Below are 19,751 nucleotides of genomic sequence, written 5' to 3'. Positions count from 1 at the left end.
TGTCTAGCAGTATAATAGGCTTTATAATTCAATTATTTTCCCAAAGTATTCCAGTCCAGTTCAATCCAATCACAAAAGCAGGTTTTATTTTTATGTGGCATTTTATCCAAAATAATTAGGAAGGAAGAAACACTGGGGGGTCTCAGTTTAGTTTTTCAGCTCTTATGGGAAGTGCAAAGTACTTCCCAAGAAAGTGGAGTGACGCAGACTTACCCATGGAGGAGTATTAGGATGAATTCAGGGCTTTTTAGTGAGGATGCATTCAGAGTGTGCGCACCTGCGTAAAACAAGCAGTGTCCGCAATCTGCAACCTTACAAGTGGGAAGCTGCACCTTCGTCTGAAAGACGCCTGAGGGGAAGGATTTAAAACAAAAAACGCCTGGTTTTAACAATGAGTGAAATTTCTTTTGGATTACAAACTATGAGGAGCTTTTCCCTCGCTGTATCCTCTGAGCAGCTGTGACCACCGTGTCCAGACACCGACACGCGCCGTTCTCTGCCACATCTCCGGGCTACTTGTTGTCAACCTGCGAGAAACATGCCACCCAAATTATTGGCTTACGTCTCACTCCTGTCTGTCCTTCATACATGGTAAGTGGCGTACTTTTGTTTCAAACAGCTCTAAAAAGCGGGGGGGGGATGTGTATGTTCAGGGACGTTGGATAAGATAAACTTAAGCTCCCATAAGCTGTTTGTCACTTGTTTCGTGAAGAAAACTTCATGCTTAGCTCTAAGTTCATCTGAAGGACTCTCAATGACGCTGACATTGTGTTCATGCAGTCTGCAGAATACACTACATGGCTTCGCCTTCTTTCATGTCACCTTTACAGCTCTCTAACAATCGAGTACGAGGAGGACTACGAGGATGTCACTGTGAACCAAATGCTGGCTCCTAAATCACAGGAAACCGATGCCACGAATATCCTCAACAATTTACTGAAAGAATATGATAAGAAACTGCGACCGGACATCGGAGGTAATTGACTCTTTTGTTTCAGTCATTGTCATGTTTTGGCAACAGAGCAGAGATTTGTTGCACCTAACCAGGTGCAGACTATAAAACCGTGACATTCAAAGATGTAAATCAGCTATGTAATTTAATTGGCACAGATAAATGCTGCCAGCGTTGGGCACAGCTAATCACACACCCTGAGGTGACCTGTGTAAACCTGCAGATTCAATTGGCATTATAATCTGCTAAATGAGCAGTGTCTGTCAGTTTTAAGAGTCGCTTGTAATTAAAGTAGAACAAATAAGTCATTAACTGGATGGGCTAACACTTAATAAAAATATAAACACCATAAATCATTAATAACATCATGCAAAAATCATGCAGTGTAAGAGTGCATGCCTCCAGTCTTCTCCTCATTCTATGCTCCTCAGTGACATCCTCAAGGGTTTGCTGTCAAAAAACTGTGAACACTATGTCATCTACCACCTAGTAAACTATCATCCATTTATCAAGATGACCAATAGAGTCTGTCTCTCCAAAAAATTGTGCTACTTAGCTACTAAATTAAGCTACATAGCTACTATTTATTTTGTTAATTAATCCACAACTATAGTAATGTAAGCTAGCTAATTAAGTAGGCTTATTTAATTATAATTGCAAATACCCCTTCATATATTTGTAAGTAAGTAATAAGTGTAAATGCAATGTAAAACAGCTGTCAATGTATTTGTCTTGCTGTGTAAAATGAGTGGCAATGCTAATAACCAGTTCTGTGCAGTCACAATAAATGTACTGTGTACAAGACTGAGATAAGGATGAATGGTTGAGTACCATTCATCCCCTATAAGGTCATTTTTGACCCACTTATAATTTGAGGTAATGATTCAAAAACGGAATTTTACAAGGTTAAAGAAAAAAATCAATAGGGAGATAGTATAGTATATATGTAATGCGACGTATGGAAATATTTTGTGTCAAAAAGATTTTAGAAGAAAGGTAAAATGTAGGTAAAAGAGTTTTACAAGGCTGCACGTCACTGGGACATTCAGTCCTTGGTTGTTGGTTTCAAGCAAGGCGAAAATCCCCCAGTTTTTCAGCTGTTTGCTACTTACTGACCTACAGCCACAAAGGGCAAGATGTAACTCATCAGCATATCCTCATGAATATAAATTACATTTGGAGGTTGAAACTTTGAGTGCAGGAGAGATATGTGAAGAGTTCTGCAATTCCCAGACCCTCGTGCATGTTGTATTTTCTCATGTCACATACAGTGTGAGAGGATCTGAGAATATGTGTGTTGGGTCATGTAGAGCCAATATTCACACTTGGTTCCTTTAACCAGGTTCTGCTTCTGTTTCCTAGAGGAAGAAATAGTATGACGGTCATAACCTACAAGATGAGTTATAATGGATGTGTAATAGCGACTTCATGTAAAATGTTTCCATGACTTGTTCCTTGAGAGATATTAGTTAAAAGCTATATGTAACTTATATTTTGGTTAAAACAAAAGAACTGATGAACCACAGTTCCCACAGCTCAGAGTGGACCTGGTTTCAACAACCTTGAGACTGGAATGCACTGCTTCACCTGTCTTTAGCACTAAAGGTTTCATCATGACTTGATGTATTTATAGAGATTCTGTAGTGTCTATCACTGATGAAGTGGTAGCCCAGCTAGTATCTGAATCACTTCCTCTGTTAATTGTTTCATCAGTATTTAAAAACTCACCCCTTATCTTATTTCTTTTGTGTGTGTGTTTTAGAGACAGGGAAAATACATTGGAACATGAAACAGATGTGTTGCATATAGTGTTCTAGCCCTGACTAATTTGCTACCCCTGTCCCTGGTTAGGCTCCTCTGCTTAAAAAAGATCACAACATATCACCATTACTAAACACCCCAGTCAAGAACAAAAAGCACGTAAGAAATAGCAACATTTCTTACATGATTGCACAACAGCCACATCACAGTCATTAACATGTGTTGCATATGTGTATGTGCTTATGATTATAAGCGTGTGTGTCCATGTGCATGCATGCGCGTAGACTTTATAAATATGTACGTATGTTTTTCTAGATGTATCTATTCCCCTATCTATGTGTTCATTTGCAAGTGTGCATGCACAAGTGCATGATCAGTGATCAGTGATTAATCTGGCTGTTGCTGGTGTACTTGTTTTTTGTTAAGAGTTTAGTATACATAATGTAGCCTTACTCATTCATGCTGATACACGAGACTGTATCTTTAAAGTTGTTATAATCACTATTTATTTCATAAAAATAGATCAAATGATCATGTGTAATGTGAAAGTGATCACTTGTAGTGACCCAGTTCTGCAGTTCCCCTCAGCTCTATGAAATCTTTTAACTGAAGGTTTTGTTATTTGGTTCACTCACCCCTCTCGTTTGGTCGTTTCCAGACACAGTTTAAAGCAAACAAAATCTCTGATAAACAAACTATACACTACCTGCTTAGCACCAACCTGACAGACACAGTTAGCGACTACCTGGTGAACATAGTGCAGCACTTAGCTGCTACAGAGGCAGATATTTCCCTCAGGAGTCGGTGAAGACCAAAAACAGAGCTAAAAGGAGTGAACTCACATTCACTAGTAGGTATAAGGTTGTTTATTAGTTATTATACAGCACAAGGCTGCATAACAAAACAAAATTTGGACTTCCTTCATGCTACACACACAACATGTAATTAAGTCTAGGCCTATATCAAAATATGGTAACATAAAATAAAACTATACATACAGTTATTTATATATAAAAATACAGACACGTATACACCCTAAACATTCCACAGTGCATTTTTTGAATTTGATGATAATATGAAAGTTTCATCTTCGCAATAAACAGTTTGACACTTGGGAAACAGAGTCCATCTTGAATGCGTTTGAGCACCAAGCATAATCGATGTAAAAAACACAGTCCACCTCCTCTCATCTCGTCTTGCGCTGACAGCTCGGAACATGGACCACCTGCGTAGTGCTTGATCCGGGATGGCGCAGGTATGATGTCACATACCTGTGTCATCATACCTGCGTGTGATGTGCACAGTCTCTGAATTCTGTTGTCTGGTCAATATGAGTCCCATTTTAGGAGCAGAATTAAGTCCAAGCTGGGCCAGCATGGCTCCTCTCCTGGCTTTCCTCTCCTCTGAGCGATCACAACACCCGTCGTGGCGCCTGGTCCGGTCTGTTCTGCTGCTCTTGAATCCAAAAACCCCGTCTTTATCTTCCAATGACTATATTTATGTCAGAGATAACACATGTTTTGGCAATAAAGCCGGAGAAAAAACAGATAGAAAACAAAAGTGTAGCAAAGTTTGAAGGAACTACCAGCTGCTGCTTCTACAAGCGCTGCCGGTTGCCATGGAGTATATATTAGCTCATAGTGCTTTTACGGTTGTGAAGGAAAGGGAAATATTTTCTGGTTTTCCCTCCTTGATGTTCTCTGGCTGCTCTGCCTCAACTCTGTGATTTATGATGTGATTTGCTAACTGCTAGCTGTTGCTAACAGTAGCTCCTGTTTTCAGCTGGCTCTGAACCAGCGGTCCAAATCTTCTGTACTAATGTTAGAGGTGTAAACACAAACACATCCCCAGAGCAGCAAGCTTCCATTCTGGGCAGAATCATCATAGTTTTCAGTCACGTGCGTGGGGACCTGGAGGGCAAAACAACAGACCAACATAGCGGCTCACACCGTGACTCCCCGTAGAGACGCCGCTAAAGCACTCAAATTTTGTTTGGATCACCTTTCAACTTAAGAAAAAGAAAGATATGAACACAAACTGCAAGTGTCGGGCATATCTGATCCATATAACGTTACAGCATCCGCTGCTGCATTTCTACCATTAAAAACCGCCAGGTCCATGCCGCTGCTCGACTGTGGTATGTTTATGTTTACCTAATGGGGAATCCCTCACCACAGCCCAGGCTTCTCTTCACCTCGATTAGTGCATCCGAAAGCACAACAACCATCTAGCATTTCCAGCAACTCAAAGTAACAGTGTATCACTTGCTTATTGGTTGGCAGGCATCGGAAAATAACGTCTTTCTAGCCCTCCATGTAAGCGTTTTCCTTGGAACGTGACGTCATGTGAAAACTATGAATAGGACGGCTAGCTGCACAGCTAACTGTGTAGCTAACTTAGCTAGTGTAGCTAGTACTCTGTAAATCGGTAAATTTTGAGGCAGAGCAGCTGTATAATATATTTATGCATAAATAAGAATTATAATAAAATTATAAGAATTATATAAAATTAAAGCAATTTAAAAAAAAAAGAAGCAAGCACTGTAACCAAAATGTTGGTCAGTTTCTTGTCAATATATTTGCTACACAAACAGTCTGCCTCAAAGTAGCGAGAGAATAACATGACAATTGGTACTGTGCAGGACTCCCGTTAGGAAGGTTGTAAGGTTGATTCCAAATAACTGCAGATATTTTTTCTCTCCCTTGTTTAACAAATTAATTATAAGGACACTTTTGCACATGCTCACAATAAAGCACGTGCTGCATTATTGTTGGCGGGCCAGTTCTGGCCCGGGGGCCGCCTATTGCCGACCACTGGCCTACTGCATTATATTAAACTATATTTTTATATTTTGAATTGTCACATGTGACCTGAATGTTGTGTTTTGTGTTTAGTGTTAATTATTATCAGTAGTAATTATAATAATCATAATAAATGTATTTATATGACCTATGATATTTAATAATTAAAATGTAGAAGACAAGGTTCAGTTTGCAGGTAGCAACAGAAAATGAGACAGTTGAAGTTACTGTGCGTTTTTGGTTTTTTTTGTAGATGGTACAAGTAGAGGTCATTTACTGTTGCTTTAGGCCTACTTTTGGTAGGCTGGGGAGGGTGAAAACAGGTGAAAACATGAAAGATTTCTGGGCTGGGCTAAGACTCCAATGTTTTAAGAGCCTGGAAATGCCCCTGATGGTGGCTGTTGAGGGTGAGAAGTGTCCAGCGTTCCACGCTCAACTTTACGGAAGGGCGTGAAATGAGACACACCTCTAGTCTCTCATAACAGGCCTTGATTCTGTGCAGTGCTGCGAAGCCCCGCCCATTTTAGGGGAAGTTGGCCAATCAGAAGCAAGTGAGCTTTCAGGGAGGGTGGCCCAGGAGACAGGAGCTAAAACAGACGTTGTGTTCGAAACGGGCTAAACTGGTGTCTCAGAAGGTGTCTAACAGGCTGAAACGATCTCTTTCTGTCTCGTAAGATGACTTCAAACTGCCCCTGTAACGTAGCATCGATGGTGACTTCATGCTGCCTATTACCCATAAACCAGTACGGCTGTGGCTGCTGCTGCTTACGAACAATGGTCAAGACGGTGGACAAACACGTTGACAAATACATCTTTAAAAGTTTTTAGTAGTTTTCTCGCTACAATTTTTGAAAAGTTGGCGAGAACTTAACACTGAACTATCACATTAGCCCGTGACTGAAACCAACCAAGTTTGTTAAGTATGATTTCTGAGGCGTCTGTTAGCCATTTGCCTTTTCAATAGCTAGTTAGCTGATGCTAAGACTAGCGTCACGCAAGACAGCATGCTAGAAGGCTGTTCGAAACCAATGTTAACTGAGATGCCTTCATTTGAAAGTGATGCCTTCTTAGGAAGCTGTCTACTACGGTAGCGAGGCAGCGAGGCAACTGCCTTCTGTTTCGAACACAGAATGTTCAGAAAGAGGGTGAAAAGATGTGCTCAAGGAATGGACAGTATGAGAAATATAATGCGTTTTTTAAACATTGAAGCATGTAAACATTTCCTCGTGGAAACTCTAAATACAGGTATGACAATGAGCATTCTACTGCACCTTTAACACAAAGACTGGAAGCAGGGGGAGTTTAACTGGGATTTATGTGCTGTTACTTGTTCTTGGTGCCCAAAGCCTGGGTGCAGTGACTTCCTGGAATCTCGAGTAATTATAAAACTCCATGAAGTTACTGCACCCAGACGCTGTTCACTAAGAAAGCACTAGACTCCCCATAAAACCACAGCTTGTTTTCTTTAAATTTCTGTTGCTGTTAATTAGTAAGCCTTAGATGTGCTGCTAGTCAGAATAAACTAGCTGTTTCCACTTTTTATTCCAAGCTAATCTAATCACCTGCTTGCTCTAGCTACATATCTAACTCTTGGCAAGAAAGCAAATATGTGTATTTTGCATGCTTGATAATATAATTCCTTTAAGGCTATTGTCATTTCAGTTTATTTTGTGCTTTAGTGGGGCATATTACAGCACCAAACACATCTGCAATTAATCAAAAAACCACACATGAATTGCCACACAGTGGACCTAGATTCCAGTGTGTCCCCAAGGGTCGACGGCCCTGTTTGGTAATTAATACAGCAAAAAAGGTTTCAAATTTGCCAGCAAGTTGCCAAGCAGCCTGATTTATTGTAAAAAACATTATAAAATATCTGTCTACGTTTCAACAAAACAATTTATCAGAGTTATGGATACGCAATCACAAAGTTAAGGACAGCGTCAGTAACAGATGAAAAACCTTCAGCTTCAGATTACAATTTAGGGCCAGTCCTAATGTAGTTTTAGCATGTATACTACACCTGTTACAATGGATAGTAAACTCTGTTGTTTTGTTTTGGAAAGAACAAATATTACTGGTACACAGGATGTCACTGAGGGGCAGACATAGATGCCTTTACACACTGAGCGGTGGGAAAGACCTTTTGATGATGTCCTGGGAGAGTTGATCCCTCTCTCACATCCTAAGTGCCACTTTCTCTGCGTCAGTTTCTCCATGTGTCACTTTGACTCCAATAAATAACCCTAACCTCTCACTCTCCTCTCACATGGAATACATCTGGGTTTTTTGTACTTCCTCTCACCCTGTGGCCACTTTCAGGTGCTTTTATTTGCCTCAATCAATGCTCTTACTCCTCTGCCTCTTGAAGCATGTACAAACATAAGTCAGTGTAATCAGTTGAAGATATTTCAGAAGCATCTAGTGACATACGGACAGTGTACCGCCCCAAGAATTTATGTTGATAAATCACGTGATAAAAAGAAAAGGTCTCAGTGAAGAAAACTTAAATGGGACTATGCAGTGTCTCTGCACACTGATGGACTCCATGAACTAAAATAACAGAGATATTTTAGAGTCATAGAATGCTCAGCAGCACAATTACAATTCAAGTCGAGCAAATTAGCTTTTTCATCTTCGGGACTTTGTTCTTCATTACGTTATTAATACTAATACTAACCAATGAGCCTGGAAGAGATGCGGTCATCCAGTGCAGGTTCCCAGGTGAGCAGGCATGGGACGCAGGCTGGAATCAGACCAGGAGTAACTGCTGGCAGAAGGAGGTCAAAATAGTAAACATGGTAATAAGGGCTGGACCGAGACTAACTGTGAAGCCGAATCGAATCTGGTGGCGTGGTAGAGTAGAAGCCTAGTATTTAAAGCAGAGGAGATTGAAGATGATTTGCAGCTGCTGCCAAACACCTGCACACCTCCACTCCTGCAATAAAACACAACACACAAAAAGACAGTGAAAGGAAGGCTCCCGGCTAGGCTGAAGAAGGGGCAGGGACAGAGGGTGTGACACTTTATCAAAACAATATTAACAGATAGTCATTGAACATTCAGAATTCAGCATTATCTGGATATATCACATCATCTTCATCAGCAGATGGAGTTTTTTGCCACTTGGAGGCAGTGGAAACAAGCCGACACATTATCACATGTTAACGTTCCAGTTTTTGTTTATCGCTTTGGTACTATTGTCGCTAGTATTTGGAAAGATTACACTCAAAAAACACTACAGACCATCAAAAAAAAAGACCTTTTTCACAACTGTAAGTACATCTTACATTGACTGAGTACAACAAAAACATGCAGAAAGACATGTTTTGCATTGAAATACATTAAGTTCATACAAAGTACATGCAACTTTGAATAAGATTTTCGTATCTATTGTTAAAATACAGTTTACTATCACTATGCTTGTTGTTCCTAATTGATCATTGCTGAAACATTTGCTTAATATATAATCATTTTCATGTGACCTCAGTGGGATTCAGAGCTACTGCAATGATTACAGTATGTACAATACTTTAAAATACACTACACCATCTATTACCGATGATTACCATCATTATCGATTACCATCTGTACATTGCTAATTTCATGTGATGGTAAACTCAGCGGGCAACTATATACTGTAAAAGGTGGTGTGAACACTGGCAATTCCATTTACTGTAACATGGAGCAGATAGGACAGGCTCAGAGTCATTTGATTAGACAAACCAATATGTTGCAATAAAAGTTTGTTTTTTGCATCAATGATTGGAGGCAATATCTTCATTGATGACATCTTGATCATAGGTGCTGGTCATATAATTAGAATATCATCAAAAAGTTTTTATCTATTTCAGTAATTCCATTCAAAAAGTGAAACTTGTATAATGTATACATTCATTCCACACAGACTGATATATTTCAAGTGTTCATTCCTTAATTTTGATGATTATAACTGACAACTAATGAAAATTCAGTATCTCTGAAAATTAGAATATTACTTAAGACCAATAAAGAAAAAGGATTTTTAGAAATGTTTGCCAACTGAAAAGTATGAACATGAAAAGATATCAGATATCAAAATAAAAAGTCTGTGTGGAATGAATGTATACATTATACAAGTTTCACTTTTTGAATGGAATTACTGAAATAAATCAACTTTTTGATGATATTCTAATTATATGACCAGCACCTGTACATATAGGATAGATATTGTGGAAGTGATAAATTCTGTAAATGTTGGGTAATGAAAGTGTATTGCCTAATGTGAAAACTGTGTAATCTGTCTTTTTTACATTACTGTAGCATACTACTTTCAGTAAGCATGTATCTAGCATTGTCTGTTACTTGATTCACTGATAGTTAAAATGATGAAACTGAAAATAAATCCTTACGTTGTGTTTTGGTGATTAAACCTTTTGTTCTTGTGACATTTCACGAGAAACATATTTTGAATTAATTTAATCTAATTAATTAATGGCTGATAGTTAAAATGATGAAACTGAAAATAAATCCTTACGTTGTGTTTTGGTGATTAAACCTTTTGTTCTTGTGACATTTCACGAGAAACATATTTTGAATTAATTTAATCTAATTAATTAATGGCTGATAGTTAAAATGATGAAACTGAAAATAAATCCTTACGTTGTGTTTTGGTGATTAAACCTTTTGTTCTTGTGACATTTCACGAGAAACATATTTTGAATTAATTTAATCTAATTAATTAATGGCTGATAGTTAAAATGATGAAACTGAAAATAAATCCTTACGTTGTGTTTTGGTGATTAAACCTTTTGTTCTTGTGACATTTCACGAGAAACATATTTTGAATTAATTTAATCTAATTAATTAATGGCTGATAGTTAAAATGATGAAACTGAAAATAAATCCTTACGTTGTGTTTTGGTGATTAAACCTTTTGTTCTTGTGACATTTCACGAGAAACATATTTTGAATTAATTTAATCTAATTAATTAATGGCTGATAGTTAAAATGATGAAACTGAAAATAAATCCTTACGTTGTGTTTTGGTGATTAAACCTTTTGTTCTTGTGACATTTCACGAGAAACATATTTTGAATTAATTTAATCTAATTAATTAATGGCTGATAGTTAAAATGATGAAACTGAAAATAAATCCTTACGTTGTGTTTTGGTGATTAAACCTTTTGTTCTTGTGACATTTCACGAGAAACATATTTTGAATTAATTTAATCTAATTAATTAATGGCTTGTGTGGTGAAAGATGTTTACAATCCAAATGAATGCACAGTGTCACGTTTTGAATGAGAGACTGGCTGTGTTACAAGTGTGATGAGTTGTGAAATTTTTCCAAATACTTACGATAATAGTCCCGAAGCGATCAACAAAAACTGTAAGCAAACCGTTATTTACAGAGCAGATACAGAGCAGCATTAGCATTCGTATGTCTGGCCACTCTGCTATGTTTACCAGCTAGTAGCTAACTGGGATAGTCTGCAGTTTGGTGCAGGGCAGGTAGTGTACAGTGGGTTTTTAGAGCTTTTATGCTAAAAAACAGCTGCCTGCTGCGGCCGAAAACAACGCTATGAGAGTGGAGAGACTGAAAGAAAACGGTAAAGTTGAGAGCCATAAAACCAAAACACAACCAAAAGATGCTATAAAGCTGAGGCGAGCTGCAGTCTGGTGATAATTATCTCTATGTTCATCACAACTTTCACATACAAGTAGCCACATGATCCATGGTTAATGTAGAAATATTGATTATTGATTCATAATCAACTCAAACTATTACTGTCATTGTATTATTTAAGTTTTCTATAACCTTATGTATCTAAAAAAGTATGGAAATGGCCAGTTGTCCAGTTTTATCCAACTTTGTCCAACTTTATAATGAATTATGTTTACATTGTAGAACACTATAAGCTGGAAAATATCAAATCATAGAAAGTGAACTGAATCAAATTCTTATTCTGTTGTATATCACAGATCTGTATTCCTCCCTGGTCGCCCAGCCAAAGCTGACTAAATTAACTTGTATGGATAATTTCAAAGAAGCAGTGATAAATAGGATGTTGGCAATTAGCTTTGTTTTTTTTTATTCCCCTGACCGCAAACCATAGATAAGTAAATTAGAAAGCCATTTGTTGTGGTGCTGGCCCTTTGATGGCAGATGGTGTACTAAAGTCGTTTGACCTTGTCCTCTTGAGTATTAATGAATGTGACTTTTTAAAGCTTGTAATGCCCCATAGTTAAACAACAAGGGGCATTTCCACCACATGGCTAGAATGTAAAGTGGTACCTGTGCCGATGATGTTGAGACTGTCCACACACTGAACTGAGTTTGTGAGTTGCGTCATGTCTGCCTGTATGTGGTATTATGGTGTAACATTTAATGTGTACAAGAGAGGGATATTTAAAAAAGAAACTTTCAAAGAAGAAATTTTTAAATAAATTGGCCACTGTTCAGGAAACGTTAAATAGACTAATGTCTGTCATGTCTTTGTAGTAGGGATGAAACGGTATGAAAATTTCATATCGTGATTATAGTGACCAAAATTATCACGGTTATCAGTATTATCACGGTATTGTAAAAATGTGCCGAAAAAGATTAAAATGTACTTACACACACACTGAAAAGTTTTATATTGAAAACTACAAATACAATTGCCATTTTGTTTGCATAAAAAATAAATTAACAGCAAATACGTTTTGCAAACATATGAAAATCATCAGTGTGCATTTTCAAGACTGACATAAATACAGAGCAATCAGTAGCGTTTCTAGAAATGCTGGTTGGTTGACTAAAATGCGTAATGTGTTATCATGTGCAGTGGACGAATAGACTCATCGTGTAGCGTTTTTACAAGAGTAGCAACACTGAGAGCTTCAGTTTACATGCTGTTAGCAAGTCAGAGAGACAAACCAAAGCTAAAAGTTCTGCTTCTGGCAGACGCTAGTGATGGCAAGTTCGAGTCTTTTGACAGACTCGTTCATTCAAATTCAAAATGAACTAATCTTTTTTTGAGTCATTTCGTTCATTTGAACTAGGCTGGTTATTGCAGCCCTCTAGTGGGCTCTCATTAAAAAACAGCGCCGTTCTCAAACACGGAAGGCTGCCTGGCTTGCTTTATTTGACAAAGTATAATGCACAAATTCACCACTTAATTACTGTATATTATCATTATATAAACCCCCCTGGGCCCACAACCAAATTCAAACCATGTAAAAACCACAGAAATATGTTGTCAATATGTAATCACTACTACTTCGGCTAAATCCTTCCATTTTCACAATCTTTCCCGAGTATATAACCAGACCAGCCATATAAAGGCTTATGTATATAATTACTATCATTATCTCTAAAGTGCTCATTCATGCAGCAGCCTAACGTCCCTATCCATGATTAAAATATTAATATCAGATTTGCAGTAAATATATTGAAGTAATAAGCTTGATACACTATATGAATAAACACACTCTTATTAAAATTCAACCAATTTAATAATAATCTGGATCAAGCCACCAAGTTCTTAAAGAACTCCAGCACAGAGAGCGGAACAGAGAAATAAACACATATAAACGCAGCAGTTTGGCAGGTCTGGACGCAGAATGGGCCACATCAGGTCCTGATTCTGCAGACAGAGAAACACTCGTGAGCACATCGTTCTCAAACACTGCAGGTTGTTCACCCATCACGAGCTGTGGAACAACAGCACGGCTCTGTTGGTAAATAAAAAGGAAAAGTTACGTTGCGTTCTGTGGCGGACCTGGATCAGCTGTTAGCTGTTTATAGGGCTAATGCTAACGTTGCTATGTGGCTGTGTTTTAATGTTTTAATGACCGTCTGTTTGTTTTGGAGAGGAGACGACCTCGGAGGTAATTCGGCTCCCAGTAGAATCCTGTCAGGGCTCTGAAGTGGACCCAGAACAACTCTCATTAGCTGTTAGCTGTAATGTTAAACACTAGCAGGACTAAAGTTACGGTGCAGCTGTGTTAAAACTATAACTTAGCACAACACAACTGCGCTGTAATAACATTATGCTTTATTAAATGTCACAAAATAGATATTAGATATAATGTCAGTCCAGTGACTGTTACCTGACAGCCAACCTGCCTCTCATTCTCCGGTGCTGGCAGCCACTCAGCCTGCCGAGTGAACGAAAGATTGAGGAGGACCCATGAGAGCACTGAACGAGTCGTCGACTCAGACCTAGAGACCCTCAGTTGAGAGTCGTGAACTAATCAGTTCTGTTTCCTGTGCTGACGGAGCCCATGCAGCTGCCGTGTGATGAGTGAACATAAGAGTCCAAGATCCTTCACACATGCGTGAAAATGAATGAATCACTCACTGAGACAACCCGTTCCTCCCGAGTCATACACACAATTAGGTCTTATGAACGAAACATTCTTTGAACTACACAACACTAGGAGACGCTGGACAGTGTTTGCCGTGAGTTTATAATAGCGCGGTTAACCATACCCGGTTATCGTGGTAATTAAAATGTGTACGGTAATAATGACCGTCGAGAATTTTACCATGGTTTACCGTTAAACCGGTAATCGTTTCATCCCTACTTTATAGATGCATTTTGGATGAACTATCGTGGTCAAAGCTAACCATGCTGACTAGCCAACGAAGCTAGAAAGTCTCATTCACAGCGCTTAAAGTAACGTTACCAACGTTCGAGTGTGCTAATAAGTTATTACTTACTTGTCCAACAGCAACAAGGCCAGCTCGGCATCTGTATGATGTGGCGTCATAAAGCATTATGCCATTCTCGCGATAGTTTTCCTGCCTGGCATTTCAGTGCTACATAGAGCAATACCAAATCACTCTAAAATTACAAACAGTAACACATGCTCCATTGTTTCCTATAAATCTCTTATGCGGAGGTAGGCACTTTAAATCCAGCACGGGAATGGCGGACCCTGCCGATTGCAATAAAAACTACATATATAGAGAGAAATAATAACAGAATGTATATACATTAAATGAATATTGCATATTGAAAACACGCTGACCATGAATAGTGTCGAAATTGGGGTTTGATTTAATGCCTTAGGGATTAGAACTTTTAACATGAAAAGTGTAGCTCCAGTTCAGTGAGTACATGTGTAGCTTACTGATGGACTTTAAGAAAATCCCCTTACAATTAGCTTTTTTTTTTTAACAGTGTTTTTTTCTCTCTCCATTGTGCATAGTATAGTGTTATGACGAAAGCAGTTAAAAGCTGACACGATCTCAGTATTATAATAGGCTTTCAAAGCAGCATGGCAATAACAGAAGAACATCGGTCTGAAAAAGGAAATAAAAATGATGTGTCTGTTTCAAACTCTACCTTTCATAGAGAAAAATGACGGGCTTTTCATCACCTAGTAACTAAGTTGGTTACAAAAGATGCTGTCAGAATCTGTCAGACTCAGCTCAGCAGATGACAGTGATAGATTGATGTGCCTTACACACTGAATGTTTTGTTCACACTAAATAATCAGAGCTGCATGTCACATTGTTGGGGAAAAGGAGTTTTGTTCTTCAAATGTTGAAGCTCAGTCAGTCACTATCAAGCGAGGTGTGTGAGGATTGTAGAATAATTCATGCACAAGGTTTTTATTGACTGGTTACATTCCCAACTTTGTAGTTCTGCACAGTCTACAGAACTATAATATAATGGGATCTAATAAAAACATGTCAAACAATGTTGGAGCATGTTCTATGTTATATATCTGTTACTGTACACTAGAGTGTCATTTTCTTCAAACACTCCACCGTCTATCTATACCACTGCTAAGCTAGCAGGATAATGGAGACACTGATTGTCTACTGAGTACATTTTGATCATGATGGGGAAAAGCAGTATAGGCGTACTTCACTTCCTGTTTCAGTATACGTTTATTTGGGATAGGATAAATCCTTATTAAGGGCATGCAAAAGATTCTGATAAACACTCGATCAACTTTGCAGATGAGATTTTTACCAAAGTCAAATGTCAGCCAAAGGAATTAGCTAAAATTGACCACATAATGTTTGATGGAGTTGGCTTGACCGGAGGAACCCAGAGGAGAAATATTTGCTGATACGTTTCTTTCAGTGATGTCTCTCAATGGGCAAATACAAAAATCTTTTTTAATAGGCTTCCACATACTTTTATTGTAAAAATGAAAGTAGTTTACAAAATCTATTCTTACCCATGTTCCTTTGGTGCTTTGCCTCTTAAATACTCATTATCTCCCGTTTGTGAAATAATAAGGTAGGGCCTCAAAGACTCAGTAGTTATCTGCTATTTGATGAAGATGCCATGATGCTATCTAGGGCAACAAGAGTGTAGTATGTCAATAATTGGATTTTTTATTGCATTAACAATACATTTATGTAAACAACAACAGGGTATTGTACCTGTGTTTTGAATATGACAGATTTACTCCATTTGTACTTGCAAGAAGAGATGGATGAAAAGTGTTAAATACACTAATATTTAAATCCAGTTTTAGGTGCAGTTATTTTCCCCACAGATTAATTAAAGAGCCCTCCTTAAACTAGCTTTGGCGTCTAGCTACTTACTGGGTGACAGATGATCGGCCGAGGTACAGTTAGCCAGAGGGAGGTGATCTGTTCTGCTTTTTGAATATTTCAGAGCCCTTGGCATTTCCTCTAGTAATGAGCATGAACACTGAGAGGAGAAGTTGAAGTCTTTATGCCATAAGTCATTATGCTGCAGCTCGACGTCGACGGCAACCAAGAATAGGCTGCAACTTGTCGTTATGTCATCGGGAATTCCTGCTAGCTTATGTGATTAATGAATACAAAAGTGCAGCAGTGGAGAGCAGTTAGTCCAGAGATGGGAGAGACAAATAAACAAGTCCTAGTTCGAGAAAGTAGACAATGATAAACCTACTTTGCTCATTAGGCTTAGTGTATTCAAGGAAAATAAAGTAACATGTAATAGATCGATGATAAATTTTATTCTTTCACAGCACGGAAGAAATGTTATGGTATGCAATGTAAAAGTAAATACACTCACAGTAAGTCAAACTTGTTGAGATGCAAAGGCAAAAGTTTGACTTACTTTTATCGTATTATGAGTAAGTCAAAATTATTATAGAAAGTCATAATCTTTACTTATGAAGTTAATTTATGAGATGATAAGGTAAACTTTGTGATGGGATAATTGACATTTTGAGTTATAAAGTCATAATTACAAGATAAGAAGAATTATAAAATTTGGATCTCATAATTGTGACAGTAACTCATAATATTGACTTTGTTTCAGAGATTTGACTAACAAATGTTAGTTGTTAATTTTTTTCCCTTTCCTGGTGGAATGGGCTTCCATACTTTAGGCAGATTTATCTGTTAGTGAAGTCCTTCTGTCTCTTAATATGTAATATCAGAGTTTTTGTTCTCGTAAATGTAAGTCTTTAATCTCTGAAATGTTGAGTTTTTTTCTCGGAAAAATTACCCACCACCTGCACCTCCGTTTTTATTTTTTGTACTTTGCAGTAGCCCTAATATGCCGTCATACTGTTTAGAATTCAAAGAAGAGCATTATCTTCTCTTCGTTGTGTTACTAACCAGATAATATGCTGTGTAGGCAACACCTACTCCCTGACATGTACCTTTTTTTTGTGTTTGGTAATGAAGAATTATTGAAAAATCAAAGGTGGATTATCTTCCTGACTGAGGAGCCATTCAGCAGAGGATGTGGTGGGAAGATCCAAACCCACTCAGGATCACATGCAGGCCAACAGAGGTCAAAACAATTGATCAGTTTGATGCTTTACATAAGTGGAAGTCTTCTCAACTCATTAAAAATTTAAGTCTTTTGTAAACAGGGAGAGTTAACCTTGGGAAGGACAGACACAATGAATCTGCATTTGGAATGCTGTTTTCCATTTGTTTAACAGTTCACACAAAGGTACGAAAAGGTGAAGTCTTCAAACTCCATGACAAGTCCGTTACAAATTTAAATACTTTCTGCACTTTATTCTTTTCTATGTCTATTGTGGTTTATTTCTCCTTTCTTCCTTTTCTTCTTTTTTGCTCAAACTCAACTTCTTTGAATATGGATGACAGGCTGATGTGTCCTGACAAGGAATGATGATTTCTATATTAACATAAAAAGTCAAATATACTGCCCTGGTCACATGGACTTATTTTTCTATAAATATCGGTATGTCAAACAGAGAGACAAGGCTGCAGTTTGTCCCTGCTCTTCAATAGCAGTTAATGTGCATCACTTCATCAGACAGGACCAGGCTCCAGTGCAAACCTGGACAGAGATTAGCTAATGTCTCCGTGGACCTGTTCATCATCCTCTACCCACCCTGATGACAAATAAAGCTCACAAGGGGTTATGTCTTCCCTCACCCCCTCACTGGATGTTTTTATAAATGTCTCCAAGTACTCGTTCAGCATTTCAGAGCAGATTAGACCCTCCCCTGAGAGAGTTCATTTTCTGTTATTTTCCTGTCTTCCTGTTGTTATTTAAAACTGCCTGTCTTCAGAGAATATACTTCTATTATGTTGGTATCCGAGGAGACAACATATTGAACAGCACACAGTAAATTTAGTTGATGTCCATGTTTCACTGATGGCTGCACTGATAAATAACCCACACGCAAGTACTAATTAATTTCTAGTTCATGTTATCTATTTTCCTAAAGTTAATGAGCTGTCCCTTTTTACTGAATGACCACAGCCTAACTGCTGCTAAGTGGCACTGTAGGCCGGTGCAGAATTACAGCCTGCAACACAATTAATACTATATAATGAAGGAAGTAATGTACAAAAGGTGCACATTTTCGAAAAGGGACATAATTAACAAGTGAACTATCTATTGTTTTTGTTCATTTACAACCCACGCCTTAGGGTCTATTTCTGCTGCAACGCAAAGCCTGACACAAGCAGCGCTACAATATTTCACTTCCCTGAACATGTGATGCACGTTTTCTGTCCCCTTGGTATTTTATGGTGTGGCACAACAACATGAGAGTATTGGTGAGTTGTTGTTACTTGGTGCTGAATACTGGCTCTTTGATATTGACAGTTGACCCTTTGCTAAGCCCCACCCCTTCACTTACTGGTCCTTGATTTCACATCGAGATGAAAACAAGAGCAGCTTCCCATCTAAATGGCGACAGCTAATCTTTTTGGCTGAAATGACAACGGTCACTTGTTGCTCTATGGGAGACTGAAATACCTCAGCAACAATTGGACGATTTTACATTACCAAAAAGTGGTTGTTAAACGTTCTGTGACCCCCTGACTTTTCATCAAGCACCATCCTTGCCAAAATTTTAAATTTGTCCAAAACGTTGTTTATCCTGAATATGGTAGAAATTATGACATGTTAGCATTGTCATTCAGAGTAGCATGTTAGCATGATGACCAAAGCACTGCTTTGCTCAAATTCAGCCGCACTGATCTGCTTGCATGGCTGAACACTAAGTTTGTTAAAACAACAAAGATCATGGAGATGACATGGAAAATAGAAGCAGCATTGTTCTTGGATTGCAGGGTATCCAGTTAGTACAGTAATATAAGGAAAATGTTGTCTTGTTCTAACTTAACATAGTTTGGATGCTTACTTTACTATAGAGCCCCATGCACACCTCTTCAACGTGTGGAAATCAAAAGCTTGACAGACCTGCATAGTTACAGTTTGATTCAAGCTATGATTCACTGTTTAGCGGGGTTTAGCGAAGGGTCAACTGACATCCAATCTGGGCTATTTTCAGCCCAATGTTACTCAGTTAGTAATTATAGCCACTTGGTGTAGAATTATGTGATTAAAAATATAGTAGTCTTTCATTTTCAAATTCCACACAGCGTCTTTCAGTGATGCAAGCAGGAGGTACAAACTAAATACCTGTGCGATAACTAAAGAGTAATGCATAACACTGTAAATTAATGCTTTTTAATAAATACTATCTAACATAAAAAGATAAAAAAAAATACAACAGTAACTGTGTGTTAATGGTAATTACTTAGATCAATGGTGAAAAAACTTAAAATGTACAACATTAAGCACAGACACAATCACATGACCGTACTTCACATTTCACCTTGAAAAGCCTCTTGAACATCCCGAACATTATTTTCCTACCTGGAGAGAGACGAGAGTTTGCTCTTCATTTTGTATTTTTCGTCGTCCGCCTTTAAAAATCTATGAAACAAGAATCACTTCACGTGACTCTTTAATGCGTAGCACACTGAATGAAAATAGCAGGTGCTTTTGCACAGGCTGTAATTCATCATGACT

At 38.1% G+C, this 19,751-nt stretch overlaps 1 protein-coding gene across 1 annotated transcript; it reads left to right on the top strand.

The window, feature by feature from the left end:
• The first annotated feature begins 342 nt into the window (after positions 1–342).
• Positions 343–17,332, top strand: LOC123971307 (gamma-aminobutyric acid receptor subunit gamma-3-like). Its single transcript, XM_046050026.1, has 4 exons — positions 343–591; positions 831–976; positions 17,132–17,240; positions 17,323–17,332. The coding sequence occupies exons 1-4, from the start codon at positions 539–541 to the stop codon at positions 17,330–17,332; spliced, it is 318 nt and encodes a 105-aa protein (XP_045905982.1). The 5' UTR covers positions 343–538.
• The last annotated feature ends 2,419 nt before the right edge of the window (positions 17,333–19,751 follow it).

Source organism: Micropterus dolomieu, linkage group LG05, assembly GCF_021292245.1.
Source record: "Micropterus dolomieu isolate WLL.071019.BEF.003 ecotype Adirondacks linkage group LG05, ASM2129224v1, whole genome shotgun sequence".
NCBI lineage: Eukaryota > Metazoa > Chordata > Actinopteri > Centrarchiformes > Centrarchidae > Micropterus > Micropterus dolomieu.
This window is presented reverse-complemented; position numbering and strand designations above follow the sequence as displayed.

Coding starts and splice junctions, on each gene's coding strand:
- LOC123971307 (XM_046050026.1), top strand. CDS start 539: ATGCCACCCAAATTATTGGCTTACGTCTCACTCCTGTCTGTCCTTCAT. Junction 592..830: donor CTGTCTGTCCTTCATACATG/GTAAGTGGCGTA, acceptor TCACCTTTACAG/CTCTCTAACAATCGAGTACG. Junction 977..17,131: donor ACTGCGACCGGACATCGGAG/GTAATTGACTCT, acceptor TTGGTAATGAAG/AATTATTGAAAAATCAAAGG.